This window comes from Anomaloglossus baeobatrachus, chromosome 8 (assembly GCF_048569485.1).
Source record: "Anomaloglossus baeobatrachus isolate aAnoBae1 chromosome 8, aAnoBae1.hap1, whole genome shotgun sequence".
NCBI classification, from domain to species: domain Eukaryota; kingdom Metazoa; phylum Chordata; class Amphibia; order Anura; family Aromobatidae; genus Anomaloglossus; species Anomaloglossus baeobatrachus.
Window position 1 is genome coordinate 97,753,585 of NC_134360.1, and position 14,877 is coordinate 97,768,461.

The 14,877-nt window shown below is 46.2% G+C and overlaps 1 protein-coding gene across 1 annotated transcript; it reads left to right on the forward strand.

The window, feature by feature from the left end:
- The first annotated feature begins 13,467 nt into the window (after window positions 1-13,467).
- LOC142249269 (cystatin-B-like) lies at window positions 13,468-13,954 on the forward strand. The gene has a single exon (XM_075320894.1). The coding sequence runs from the start codon at window positions 13,528-13,530 to the stop codon at window positions 13,828-13,830; it is 303 nt and encodes a 100-aa protein (XP_075177009.1). The 5' UTR covers window positions 13,468-13,527; the 3' UTR covers window positions 13,831-13,954.
- Window positions 13,955-14,877: the final 923 nt, after the last annotated feature.

A 14,877-nucleotide genomic window follows, 5' to 3' on the forward strand; every position in this document is an offset into this window, starting at 1 on the left:
GATAACTTAGAAGAAACTCCATCAGGAGCTCTATCGGCAACAGCAACATCTGCATCAGAGGTTAAACCCCCTGTCGAAGAAATACATGAAACCCAGCAAACTAACAATAATAATACTGCAGAAGTATCTAGTGATGGTGGTCTAGTAACAAGTCAAAATAACACAGAAACCACTAGCCAAACATCAACTGCCCCTATTGCCCAGCCAACAAATTCAAATGCTATGCCACGTTTTACAACACAAACATTTCGAGGACGACGACTCAGGCACCAGGAGGACATTAGGTCACTTCCTGAGATAATTGACACACGAATTCTAACAATAATGGACTCATTCATTAATGCCAGAAAATGATGTTGAAAGGTTTTGTAGATCACTATCTCCATGCCTTGCAAAAGTAACATCAGATCGGCAAGAACGGGTGAGGGCAACTATGCTTACACTCATATCTGCATGTCAAAGTGAACAAGAGCCACATCATGTTCTAGAAGTTATTGAACAATGGCGTTGCAATCCAAGAATGACAAATTTGTTATAAAGAACATTGATCAACATTGAACAATGATCAAAATTTACAACACCAAAATTCAACATCACTAAAAACAACTCCTGGAAGACAATATGCATAAAATCCGGGTGCTCAATCATCCATAATCATACAATAAGCAGCAAGGCCATCGAATGCAAATACATTCTGTAGGTTATCAGTAGAGGGTGGATCCCGGCACAGAAACGTCCAAGAATTTCAGAAGTATAAATAAAACTTCACATTTATTCAAAAAAAAAAAACAGCATAAAATAAGCTCCTCCGATCAACACGTGTCAGACGCGATCGTCCTTAGACTAAGGACGATCGCGTCTGAAACGCGTTGATCGGAGGAGCTTTTTTTGAATAAATGTGAAGTTTTATTTATACTTCTGAAATTCTTGGACATTTCTGTGCCGGGATCCACCCTCTACTGATTGTCTCCAAACTTCCCTATCCAGCGAGCACCGTCCAGGTTCTCCTCTAAGAATTTCCCCTGTTGTGGTGAGCTGATATTCACTTTTTACATTCTGTAGGTTACGCAACACAAATATCTGTACCACAATCACACACTTACCCAATCGGAAATTTACAACAGCCATCACCAACACAAAATTTAATACATGCTAGCACTGTTGTTCCTAGACTACCAATACATCATGTATCAACATATCCACACTCAGTTGTAATGCCACAAAGTCAAATTCAACCATTCATCCAGGGTCAACATGTTGCCCCAACATTCAGTTACGCACAGCAGCATCCCCAACAAAGTCAAAATTTGTATGCACCAGCATTGGGACAAGTGTATACCACAACTTCAAATATTTATTCCCAAACATCAGCAACAGTATCAGTTGCAAACCCAATTCAGTCCCAATCTAATCCATCTATATTACATAGTTACATAGTTACTAAGGTTGAAAAAAGACCTAGGTCCATCTAGTTCAACCTTCCTCCACCAGTTCTACATTTGGTCACAAAGTCATTTATAACCAACAATGTTGTGTGTAGTGAGGAAATCATCCAGCCCTTTTTTGAAAGCTGTTATAGTATCTGCCATTACTACCTCTTGTGGTAGGGTATTCCACAGTTTGACTGCTCTAACTGTAAAGAACCCTTTCCTATTCAGCTGTCGGAATCGCTTTTCTTCCACTCGCAGTGAGTGCCCCCTGGTCCTTAGTATTGTCTTCGGAAGAAATAAGTCATGTGCCAGTCCTTTATATTGACCACACATGTATTTATACATATAAATGAGATCTCCTCTGAGACGTCTTTTTTCTAAGCTAAACATATCTAACTTTTTCAACCTGTCATCATATGGGAGGCCTTCCATTCCCTGTAATAGTCTAGTTGCCTGCCTTTGAACTGACTCTAACTTCTGAATGTCCTTTTTAAAATGTGGAGTCCAAAACTGGATCCCGTATTCCAGATGTGGCCTTACAAGTGATTTATAGAGGGGTAATAATACGTTGAGATCGCGGGATCTAATCTCTCTTTTTATACACCCTAGAATCTTGTTTGCTTTTGCAGCTGCTGCTTGACATTGAGTGCTGCTGCTCAGCTTATTTGTAATGAGAATACCCAAGTCCTTCTCCTGTTCTGTAGTCCCGAGTTTACTTCCATTTAATGTATATTTGTTTCTAAGACTATGTCTGAAGTTGAAAACAACAATAATAGTACACAGGATATAGTGGCCAGTCTGGAGGATTTAGTAAACCTATAGCTAATTATTTGAGTGACAATTAACAATTTCTTGAAATATATTTGATATCAATATATTTTTTTTAGGTAAATTTTGAATAACAAAAAAAAAAAAAAAAAAAACAAATTTAAAAAATTTTCTTATTTAAAAAAATAAATATGAAAAAATATGTTGGATTAATATTTAGGTATTTACATAATGTTAAAATCCTTACAAGTTGAAAAGCTGAAATGGTATAACAATGAAAAAAATAAAAAAACATATGTCTAACATATTATGTAACAAAATCACACATTTGCCTAAGTCAGAAAAAACATAACTTCATATTAAAACCTATATTTTAATATGATATGTTGCATAATTTAATTTAAATATATTCTATTAGAACATATATATATATATATATATATATATATATATATATATATATATATATATATATATATATATATATAGTATATGAATACATAATATATTTACATAGAATAACTTTCATTTTCATGTCTTTTTTTTAATTTAAATTTGGTTACACAATGTTAAATTATATTAAAACATTATTGGCTACTGCCAATGTAGTTAATGGATTAACAATGTACTGTATATGGTATTGGTTAAGCATATTAGAAGAATATTTACATTTTGTGACTGATATAGCAAAATGTTCTAACTTATAATGTTAAACTTCTGATGTTTAATAAAAGTTTTTGGAAGGATAAATGTGACTCATGTTGTCATGATCTAATGAGTCAATTGTTTAATTAAATTTAATATAGATTATTTAAATTGATTGTACTTTTATTTTTTTAAATTTTACAATTATATATATATATATATATTAAATATATATATATATTATATATTATATATATATATATATATATATATTATATATATATATATATAATATAATATACGGTATATAATATATTATATATATTAAATATATATATAAATATATATATATATATATATATATAAATATATATTAAATATATTATATATTAAATATATATTATATATATATATTAAATTTTACAATTATAATATATGAACAAAAAAGTGAGCCGGAGTATGAGATGATATACATGAAACTTGTGAGACCATGTTCACACTGGCCATGAGACTAAGAGAAACCAAGGAAAAAAATTGTGAAAACATACCCTGCTGTAACTAAATAAAAGCATAGTGCATATAAACATAGGGTACTTAGTAAACACTGTTTTTGATCAAAAAAAGCATAAAGCTATCCCACCAAACGTCAAGGTGTACCCGGTTGGGATAGTACCTACACTCTCTAATATTAAAACCTTACCATGGGTCTAAAATAGGCCTCAATGTGTCTAAGGGCTGAGAGCGACCGGGTCCCAACAGGACACACACAGTCATGGGGATTCACAGAATGAAATGTCCAGCTCACTGAGAAGGGGGCCACTCCCTGTTTGTACTGAATACAAAAAAACTACATAAAAACAAAAAAGTGAGCCGGAGTATGAGATGGTATACATGGAACTTGTGAGACCATGTTCACACTGGCCATGAGACTAAGAGAAACCAAGGAAAAAAATTGTGAAAACATACCCTGCTGTAACTAAATAAAAGCATAGTGCATATAAACATAGGGTACTTAGTAAACACTGTTTTTGATCAAAAAAAGCATAAAGCTATCCCACCAAATGTCAAGGTGTACCCAGTTGGGATAGTACCTACACTCTCTAATATTAAAACCTTACCATGGGTCTAAAATAGGCCTCAATGTGGCTATAATATACGGTATATAATATATTATATATATTAAATATATATTATATATATATATATTAAATTTTACAATTATAATATATGCTAACACAGAAATATCTAATATATTTTCCAAAACAATTCTTTGTTTTTGTAATTATGCTGTTCTTAAACTTTAAAAATCAAAGAAAACATTATGGTTTTTAATTTGAATTATTTATATTATTTCAAAAATTAAATATAGAAAAACCCTAAATAATATTACATTTTCAGCAATTGATTTAAGTAGTAACATACATAATTACATAATTTTAATTTATTTCATAACTATGTAGAAAATTAAATATTCATTATTACCGACATCTTGGTTAGTTTAATGCTTTCAATTACAAACTAAATAAAAAATAACCAAACATACACACATAGTTGATATGTCTTTTAAATTAAAAATTTGTGAAATAATTAAAAATTGTCCATTTCAACAGGTTCAATAATTTCTTGAGAAAGGAAATAATCCGTGAAAATGTTTCAGGCTTGTAGACCAGATACACCAGTTTGAGTTCCAATATGTAAGCCTGTTGGTAAAGCCACATTAGATGTTAGGATATCATCAACATCAGGCAACGACCCTTCATATAATCGGCAGAAGTTGTGTAGTATGATGGTTGCCTTTTTATTCCTTCCTGAACATTAGCTGGATGCATCTGGATTGTGGTGTGGTAGATACGAAATTTTGAAGCAAGAATTCCAAAGGCACATTCAACATAACATCTGGCTTGCTTTAAACGATTGTTAAAATTCCTTTTACGGTTGTCAATACCCCGTCGTGGAAATGGCCGTAACACATGTCTTGAAAGGACAAATCCCTCATCAGCTACAATTACATATGGTGTCGGAGGACCAGTTATTCCAGGAAGTGGACATGGCTGTGGTAGGTTCAAATTCATTGAAAAAAGACGGCTCGCTAACCTTGATGAGCGAAATATGCGTGCATCAGAGGCGCTACCATAAGCACCAATATCCACAAAAACAAATCGATAGTTAGTGTCAACTAAATCCAATACAGCCACTGAAAAAAATTTATGGAAATTAAAAAAACGAGAACCAGATATATAAACAGTTAGGAAAATGAGCAGCTTCAAAAAAACCTTTGATATGGGCAACCAGTCATTTGTATTTGGCTGAAGCATTACACACCTTTTCAAATGTTCCCAAATAATATCACATGTATTTCTGACAATGCCTGATATAGTAGATGTGCCAAGCAAAAATTCAAAATGTAATGACCCATATGAATTGCCTGAGGCCAAAAATCGAAAAAAAGGAAAAAAAAAATAATATAATAATTAAGATAGATAGATACTGAAAATGAATGCTCTTCAGTAATACATATTTTTAAGGCATATATGTATGTTAACAAATAACATCTTTATAAAAAGTAACATATTTTAACAATGAGACTAACAAAACAAATTATGTGTCCTTAATTATGTTAATAAATACAAATGAAATATAGTAAAATACTTAATGAAAACTGTCACGAACCACCGGGGGGGTCACTCAGAAATCCCCCGCGCTGGCTACCAGTACGTCACAATCGGGGGGTAACAAGTGGGGGTCACCCCTCCTTTATACCTCCCGACCGACAGACAGAGCACGTGACGCGCTCTCTAGCGCCCCTCTTATAGTCAGGCCAATTATGGAATTGCCCGACAATAAGCAAGGAGGCCGCTATACTACTTATGCCGATTATTGAAGGGTCCCCGGTGAGAGTAGGGTATATATTCCCCCGACCTCCGCGGGCGGAATATATAAAACCTCCCCGAATCTCACTGGCCTCCCCACAATAATCCTTGGCACAACTCGCTGCCACCAACCGCTTCACGGTAACTATTAGCCGAACACACAGACGTGGGATTCAAGATCGAGATAACAGAACCGCCCAAGATTAATTATATAATTTAATCGGCCTAACGCCACACTAGAAACTACAATATATACAATAGGGAATCTACAGAATATACATATGTCAGAGTACAGTTACAGATAAAGCATGGTTTACAAACAGGTATGCAATTCAATCAGTTACCTTGTGCGTCTGGCCACAGGGGGGCGCTGTAGACCAGGTTTCCAGGAACTCCCACAGATGTTTCCTACACGTGACCCCCAGCGAAAGAACCCTGGAAAATGGCCGAAGTAGGGTTATCAACCTGGGCAAATCCAGGTCCCCTCCTACCTTAGTGACCTCAGAGGGAGCACTGCTCCACCCCTGGCTGGAGTTATGGACAAAATCCACAACATGGAATATGGCCATAACTTGGCCTGGGAGCGTCGTAGGCGGACGCCAACGCTCTCATTGTGACAGCTATGAATTTAGCTACAGAATGAGAGGACTCGTGACTTGTCTACTAGTTCCACATTGGCTGATATCACGCCTGGGGTATTTCCCAAGCTCCCGCTCCCATAAAAAAGGGTGTGCCAGCATCGTCCGCATGCGGAGACACCATTTTTATGGTTGCCATATTTATCGGAAATATGGCTTGCGAGATATGAACCATTTTTTACTGGAGTCGTTCTGTCTGGATACTTCCAAGCTTGCTAATGAGATAGCAGCTCCTACCACAGGGTCACGGCAGGGAGTCATCCTGTGTCCATTGTTCCCACATCATCTCATCTCCATATCACAGGAGATGGCCATGGAGGTGTAACACCTTCACAGATGCTGGACATTGAGAACAAGAAGGGAGGGGGGCACTGCCAGGGAGTGATGAGCGATTATGACTGGAAGTCATAATTCATCTTCATATCCCGGGATTTGCCTCACACCTCCCCCCTTTTGAGGGCGCTAGGGGGCAGCACACTCCGGTGTTCCCCCGTGCGCCCGTCCGCGACCTCTCCTTGTCGGGACAGCCCGTCTGCGTTACCGTGGTCACGGCCCCTTTTGTGGCGAATGGTGAAGTTGTATTGCTGGAGCGCAAGGCTCCATCGCAACAATCGCCCATTCGTCCCAGAGACGGTGTGCAACCAGCTGAGGGGATTGTGGTCCGTCTCCACGATGAAGTGGCGCCCGTATAGATAGGGTTGCAGACGCTGCAGGGCCCACACTATGGCCAGGCACTCCTTCTCCATCGTGGAATAGGCCACTTCCCTTGGTAACAGCTTCCTGCTCAGGTACAAGACTGGGTGCTCTTGGCTCGCAGAGTCCACCTGGCTGAGCACCGCACCGAGGCCGAAGTCACTGGCGTCGGTCTGTACTACAAACGGCCGCGTGAAGTCGGCTGCCTGTAGCACGGGCGGGCTGGACAGGGCGTCCTTTAGGGCCTGGAAGGCTGTCTCGCAGTCCATTGTCCAATCGACTGCAGAGGGCAGCTTCTTCTTGGTGAGGTCCGTCAAGGGCTTTGCCAGGCTACTATAGCGTGGAACAAACCTCCTATAGTACCCGGCGGTCCCTAAGAAGGACATCACCTGCTTCTTGGTCCTGGGGGTGGGCCAGGATGCGATGGCCTCCACTTTCTCAGGCTCGGGCTTCAGTGTTCTCCCGCCTACCCGGTGACCGAGGTACTGGACCTCGCTCATGGCCAGCTGACACTTTCCCGGCTTGATGGTCAAACCTGCCCGGTGGATCCGCCTGAGCACCTGTGCTAGATGCTCTAGGTGGTCCTCCCAGGTGGGACTGAAGACGGCAATGTCATCCAGGTACGCGGCCGCGTACCCTTCAAGTCCCTTGAGCAGGGTGTTGACCATCCGCTGGAAAGTGGCAGGGGCATTCCTCATCCCGAATGGCATCACCGTGGACTCGTATAGTCCAAATGGGGTAATAAAGGCAGAGCGTTCCCTGGCCTTGCGAGTCAGGGGGATCTGCCAATATCCCCGGCTCAGGTCCATGATGGTCAGGTACTGAGCCCCGGCCAACTGATCGAGCAGGTCATCGATGCGTGGCATTGGGTACGCATCGGCGACCGTGACAGCATTGAGCCCCCTGTAGTCCACGCAGAACCGAGTGGTTCGGTCCTTCTTAGGGACGAGGACTACAGGCGAGGCCCAAGCGCTGTTGGATGCCTGGATCACCCCCAGCTTCAGCATCTCGTCAATCTCCTGGCGCATGTGTTGCTGCACCTCCAGGGAGACCCGATATGCTGAACGCCGGATCGGGGGATGATCCCCAGTGTCCACGTGATGGACAGCCAAGTCAGTCCTTCCGGGCTGGTTGGTAAACAACCCCCGGAAGGGGAGGAGGGTGGCCCACAGCTGGGACCGTTGGTCCTCCAAGAGCTGGTGGCCAACCTCCACATCCTCAATGGATCCGCCTGCCCTAACCTGGGCTAGCATATCCAAGAGGGTTTCCGCTTCTCCCTCCTCGGGCAGGTTGCACACGGGGAGCGCACATGCCTCCCGCTCATGATGTGCCTTCATCATGTTCACATGGAAGGGCTTCCGCCTTCCACGGGCAGGGTCCAGGGTGACCAGGTACGTCACAGGGTTGAGCTGCTGGTACACGAGGTATGGGCCTTCCCAGGCTGCCTGAAGCTTGTCCTGTGGTACGGGGACCAGTACCCACACCTTTTGACCCACTTGGTAGGTCCTCTCACAAGCGTTCTGGTCGTACCAACGCTTCTGATCGGCCTGGGCTTGAGCCATATTGTCGTGTACCAGTTGCGTCAAGGCCTGCATTTTGTCCCGGAAGCGCATGACATACTCGATAACCGACACTCCAGGGGTGGCCAAATCCCCTTCCCAAGCCTCTTTCACCAGAGCCAGGGGGCCCCGCACACGTCGCCCGTACAGGAGCTCAAACGGTGAGAATCCTGTTGAGGCCTGTGGAACCTCCCGGTAAGCAAATAACAGGTGTGGGAGATACCGCTCCCAGTCACGCCCATGGGAGTCGACCAACATCTTAAGCATCTGCTTTAAGGTGCCATTGAACCGCTCGCACAGGCCATTAGTCTGTGGATGGTACGGGCTGGCCACCAGATGTCGCACCTGGACTTGCTTACAGAGGGCCTCCATCAGCTGGGACATGAATTGGGTCCCCCGGTCAGTGAGCATTTCCTGGGGAAAACCCACTCGGGAGAAAATCTCCAGCAATGCGGTGGCCACCTTGTCAGCCCGAATGGACGACAAGGCCACTGCTTCTGGGTACCGGGTGGCATAGTCCACTACCGTCAGTATGAAGCGTTTCCCGGAGCTGCTGGGGATGGCCAGCGGGCCGACCAGATCCACAGCCACCCTCCTGAAAGGCTCATCGATGATGGGCAGAGATACCAGTGGGGCTTTGGGGCGTGGCCCCGCCTTCCCCACTCTCTGACAGGTTTCACACGAACGGCAGTAGGCAGCCACATCGGCCCCCATTTTTGGCCAGTAGAAATGCTGGTTTAACCTGGCCTTGGTCTTAGCGATCCCTAGGTGTCCGGCCATCGGAATCTCATGTGCGATCCGCAACAACTCCGTCCGGAACGGATAGGGTACCACCAACTGTCGGTCCCTGGGCCACGCCTCCGGTGAACCCTGCTGGACCGTGGCCCGGTACAGCCGTCCTTGGTCCCAGACCACTCGCTCCGGGTCCGAGTCCGAGGGAGGCTGTGCCGCCTGCTCCTTTAGAGCTTTCAGGCTGTCGTCAGCTTCTAACGCTGCCTGAAACCCCTGACTAGATGTGGCCAGAATCGACGAGACTGTCACATCTTCGGTCAGTACCCCGGGACCTGTGTCCTGGCCTCCACCTGACTCGGCTGCCACTTGGTCAGAAGGGGAAGAGCTATCGGACCTCCGGGAGGCCCCTTGGCTTCCAGCACTCCCACTGCGGGTGACAGCGGCCACAGCCGCTGCGACCGTGGGTCGTGCCTGCTCCTCCTCCGTTCCTGACCAAGTCGCCGGTTCAGGCAGACCGACCTGGCTTCCTGACACCCCGGTTGTGGGGGAACCATGCACCGAGATCTTACCTGGGAGCACTTCCGCTCCTGGACCGGCCCCAATCTCACCTGCCTGTTCCCCTCCTGCAGCAACAGAACCCCGCTGTGAAATCTCTGGGGACCCCACATTTGCTGTGGTAGCCCCCACCCCACACACTGGTCCTCCCCCTGCAGCACCCTGCTCTCTGCTTATCCCTGCAGAGGGCAGCAGATCCCAGCTCACAGGCTGATTACTTGTAGAGGCATTGTCACACCTTTCTCTGACCCCCTCCCCTGTCACAGCTGCAGCTGTGTGTGTGTCTATGGTGTCTGTGCAAGCAGAAATATCAGAGTTCACTCCCTCCTCCCTTACATCATTCATAGATAACACATTAACATTGTCCGGAGGCACGTCAGTACTGGCTGAAGGTTCAGCCCTTGGGGGGGGCCCAAACTGGGAGGTTATCTGCCCCAAATCTGTCCCAAGTAGCACGTTTGCGGGGATCCGATCAGTTACCCCCACCTCCCTCACCCCTCGCCCTGCGCCCCAGTCCACATAAATGTCAGCAACAGGCAGCGCCGGGTCAGTGCCTCCAATCCCGGAGACAGCGAGGGTTTTTCCAGGGATCAAGTCTTGGGGGGACACCATCTCAGGCCGCACCAGAGTCACCTCCGAGGCGCTGTCTCGCAGTCCTATGGTCACAGACCGGCCGACGGTGACAGGTTGGAAGCTGTCCAGGGACCTACCACCACCCCCACCCACACAATACACCTTGGGCGGCCCTTGGGACGGGGACGGAGCCGGGGCCTTGGGACGCTGAGGGCACATGGCCTTGAAGTGTCCAGGTAAGTTGCACTGGTGGCACCGTCTTGGTTCTGCCACGGGCCTGGAGAGGGGAGTTGAGGGGGACACCCCCTGCAGTCTAGGGGCAGGTGGGGCAGTCGCAGAGTTCATCTTACCCCCTCTCCAGGTGCTGCTGGTGGCTGCTCTCCTGGCCTCAGGAGCCCGATTGTTGGTGTAGTCATCGGCCAGGGCAGCTGTAGCCGTGGACCCCTTTGGCTTCTGGTCTCAGATGAACTGGCGGAGATCCTCAGGGCAGTTCCACAAGAGTTGCTCCGTGATGAACAAGTCCAGGATCTCCGGTCCGGTGGAAAGCTGCAGGCCTTGGGTCCAGTGGTCGGCAGCTCGGGCAAGTGCCCGCCTGTGGTCAGCCCAGGAGTCCTTTGGTCCCTTCTGTAGGCTCCGGAACTTCTTGCGGTAGGACTCTGGAGTGAGGTTGTACTGTTGGATCAGGGCCCGCTTGATGGTGTCGTAGCCCTGATCTGCCTCAGCAGGCAAGTCCCCAAGGATTTCCAGGGCCTTACCCCTTAAACGGGGGGTCAGGTATTTGGCCCACTGGTCCTTGTCCAGATGGTGCTGCAAGCAAGTCCGTTCAAAAGCAGTCAAGAAAGAGTCCAAGTCTCCATCCTTCTCCAGCACTGGGAAGTCCTCAACACGGACCTTTGGAAGTTTGGTGTCTTGAAGGTCACGTGTGGCTGATGAGGGCCGGAGCTGAGCTAGCTGCAGCTGGTGGTCACGGTCTGCCTGTTGCCGTCGCTCCGCAGCCTCACGCTCTGCCTGGCGCTCTTCACGCGCTGCCTGCCGCTCTGCCTGCCGCTCTCGCTCCGCAGCCTCACGCTCTGCCTGCCGCTCCGCAGCCTCAGCCTCACACACTGCCCTGCGCTCTGCCATGAGTTCCTGGTAGCCCTCCCGGTCTCCAGCCTGGAGTAGGGCCATAGCCATTTGAAGAAGGCTATCCGAGCCTCCCAGGCTCGGTGGAATGGCACGTGGTGATCTGCGGCCCGCTGCGGAGCCTGGTGATTCACTGTCCATTGCAGAGCGGAGGGCTGGTATCTGGCTCGTTGAGGACCCTTGGGTGAGCTGCTCCTCATCTTGTCCAGCAGTGCCAGGTTGTGCAATGTCCTCTGCAGAGCTGTTTTCTGGCGTCGAGCTCCTGGAGGACTCGTGGGCAACCTCCTCATTACTGTCCACAGCACCGTCCTCCCTCTCTTCGGCTCCTGCTTTAGCATTGGCCAGTTGCCTAGCTCTGCTCCTGGTGCCATCAGCCATTCTTGCAGACTTTTGGTCACTGACACAGAACTGACACCTGATGCCTCCACACACCTTACAGTATCTGCACTCTGACACTCTAGTGTTGAGCTAGTCTGAAGACCCCAGCAGCCACAGCTGCTGCAGGCAGTCTTTAGTGTCTGGGAGTATGGGTCTCACACTCACACACACTATTATCTCGATCCCACCGCTATGCCACCAATATGTCACGAACCACCGGGGGGGTCACTCAGAAATCCCCCGCGCTGGCTACCAGTACGTCACAATCGGGGGGTAACAAGTGGGGGTCACCCCTCCTTTATACCTCCCGACCGACAGACAGAGCACGTGACGCGCTCTCTAGCGCCCCTCTTATAGTCAGGCCAATTATGGAATTGCCCGACAATAAGCAAGGAGGCCGCTATACTACTTATGCCGATTATTGAAGGGTCCCCGGTGAGAGTAGGGTATATATTCCCCCGACCTCCGCGGGCGGAATATATAAAACCTCCCCGAATCTCACTGGCCTCCCCACAATAATCCTTGGCACAACTCGCTGCCACCAACCGCTTCACGGTAACTATTAGCCGAACACACAGACGTGGGATTCAAGATCGAGATAACAGAACCGCCCAAGATTAATTATATAATTTAATCGGCCTAACGCCACACTAGAAACTACAATATATACAATAGGGAATCTACAGAATATACATATGTCAGAGTACAGTTACAGATAAAGCATGGTTTACAAACAGGTATGCAATTCAATCAGTTACCTTGTGCGTCTGGCCACAGGGGGGCGCTGTAGACCAGGTTTCCAGGAACTCCCACAGATGTTTCCTACACGTGACCCCCAGCGAAAGAACCCTGGAAAATGGCCGAAGTAGGGTTATCAACCTGGGCAAATCCAGGTCCCCTCCTACCTTAGTGACCTCAGAGGGAGCACTGCTCCACCCCTGGCTGGAGTTATGGACAAAATCCACAACATGGAATATGGCCATAACTTGGCCTGGGAGCGTCGTAGGCGGACGCCAACGCTCTCATTGTGACAGCTATGAATTTAGCTACAGAATGAGAGGACTCGTGACTTGTCTACTAGTTCCACATTGGCTGATATCACGCCTGGGGTATTTCCCAAGCTCCCGCTCCCATAAAAAAGGGTGTGCCAGCATCGTCCGCATGCGGAGACACCATTTTTATGGTTGCCATATTTATCGGAAATATGGCTTGCGAGATATGAACCATTTTTTACTGGAGTCGTTCTGTCTGGATACTTCCAAGCTTGCTAATGAGATAGCAGCTCCTACCACAGGGTCACGGCAGGGAGTCATCCTGTGTCCATTGTTCCCACATCATCTCATCTCCATATCACAGGAGATGGCCATGGAGGTGTAACACCTTCACAGATGCTGGACATTGAGAACAAGAAGGGAGGGGGGCACTGCCAGGGAGTGATGAGCGATTATGACTGGAAGTCATAATTCATCTTCATATCCCGGGATTTGCCTCACAAAAACCGGATGGTTTCTCCCGCTTGGTATAAACACCGGTGCCCGCTCCAGTCAGCTGATTCATCGCCGGAATGTCGCTGTGCGGGGGACTCGGGAGCAGCAAAGAGGCGACAGCGGAGGTGCAGGAGCTGTGCAACCAGGTGAAGGCCGAGGTGGAAGAAAAACACGGCAAGAAATACCCCACCTTTGTGGCCGTCGCGTTCAAAACACAGGTGGTCGCTGGGACCAACTACTTCGTTAAGGTCCAGGTCGGAGATGAGGAGTACATCCACCTGTGTGTGTACGAGACCCTGCCGCACGCGGGGCAGAAGCTGAGCCTCTCGGCCACCCAGGTCGGGAAGTCTAAGGGGGATGAAATCGTCCACTTCCATTAAGCCTGTTCCCTCCCGGATAACTCTTTGCTCTCATATTGGGTTTCCTTCTTTTGTACTTTGCCTTCTATAAATGCAGTAATGGCTTCTGACCAAAGATATTAAATACACTGATTTTTCTACAAAATGTTGTCTGTGATGTCATTGTAGGAATAAATGTGGCCCTATAGAGAAGAAAAACCTCTGCCCACTGGTGTCATGGAGGACGGAAACTCCATTCTTTACACTATGGAAGAATTGATCCACAGCTTTATAATTAACGGGTTGGGGGGGGGGGGGGGGGGTTCTGCAGAAGACTCGCTGCACATGAACACATCACATCACTCCAACTGAGCATAACATTTTGAAAATATATTTTAGAATATTTATTAATATGCACTCCAGCAAAAATTCAGAGACCACTTCCAAATTGTCAGTTTTTAATTTTTTTTTTCTTCCCTTTTATAATTTAAGTAAATTGTTCTTTATTCTATAAATACTGACGTCTCCAAATTTCCAAGAAATAAATTTTATATTTTCTGAAAATGAGAAATGGTGAAAATAACAGAACAATGGACAGCGCTTTCACCTCAAATAATGCAAAGAAAACAAGTCCATAATCATTTTTCCAGCACCCATGACTGCACCCTTACATCGTGGTGCCGTCATGGGTTCAGAAAAAACACATTACCGGTAAGTCCTATAGAATGTAAGCCCGCAAGGGTAGGGCCCTCTTCCCTCTGTACTAGTCTGTCTACGGTAACTTGTATACGTATTTTGTATGTAACCCCCTTCTCATGTACAGCACCATGGAATTAATGGTGCTCTATAAATAAATAATAATAATAATAATAATAATAATAATAAAAATATATGTCATTGGTACGTATGGATAATTACACAAAGAAGTTGTAATGAAGGACACATTAAGGCTATGTTCACACACTGCGTTTTTTACCCGCGTTTCTGGTGCATTTTTGCTGCAGAAATTTCTTGAGAAATTCTTATAACCTTTCTGCAGACATTCCCCAGCCACACCTATGACAAAAAAAATTAGCTGTGCACACACTG

Coding starts and splice junctions, on each gene's coding strand:
- LOC142249269 (XM_075320894.1), top strand. CDS start 13,528: ATGTCGCTGTGCGGGGGACTCGGGAGCAGCAAAGAGGCGACAGCGGAG.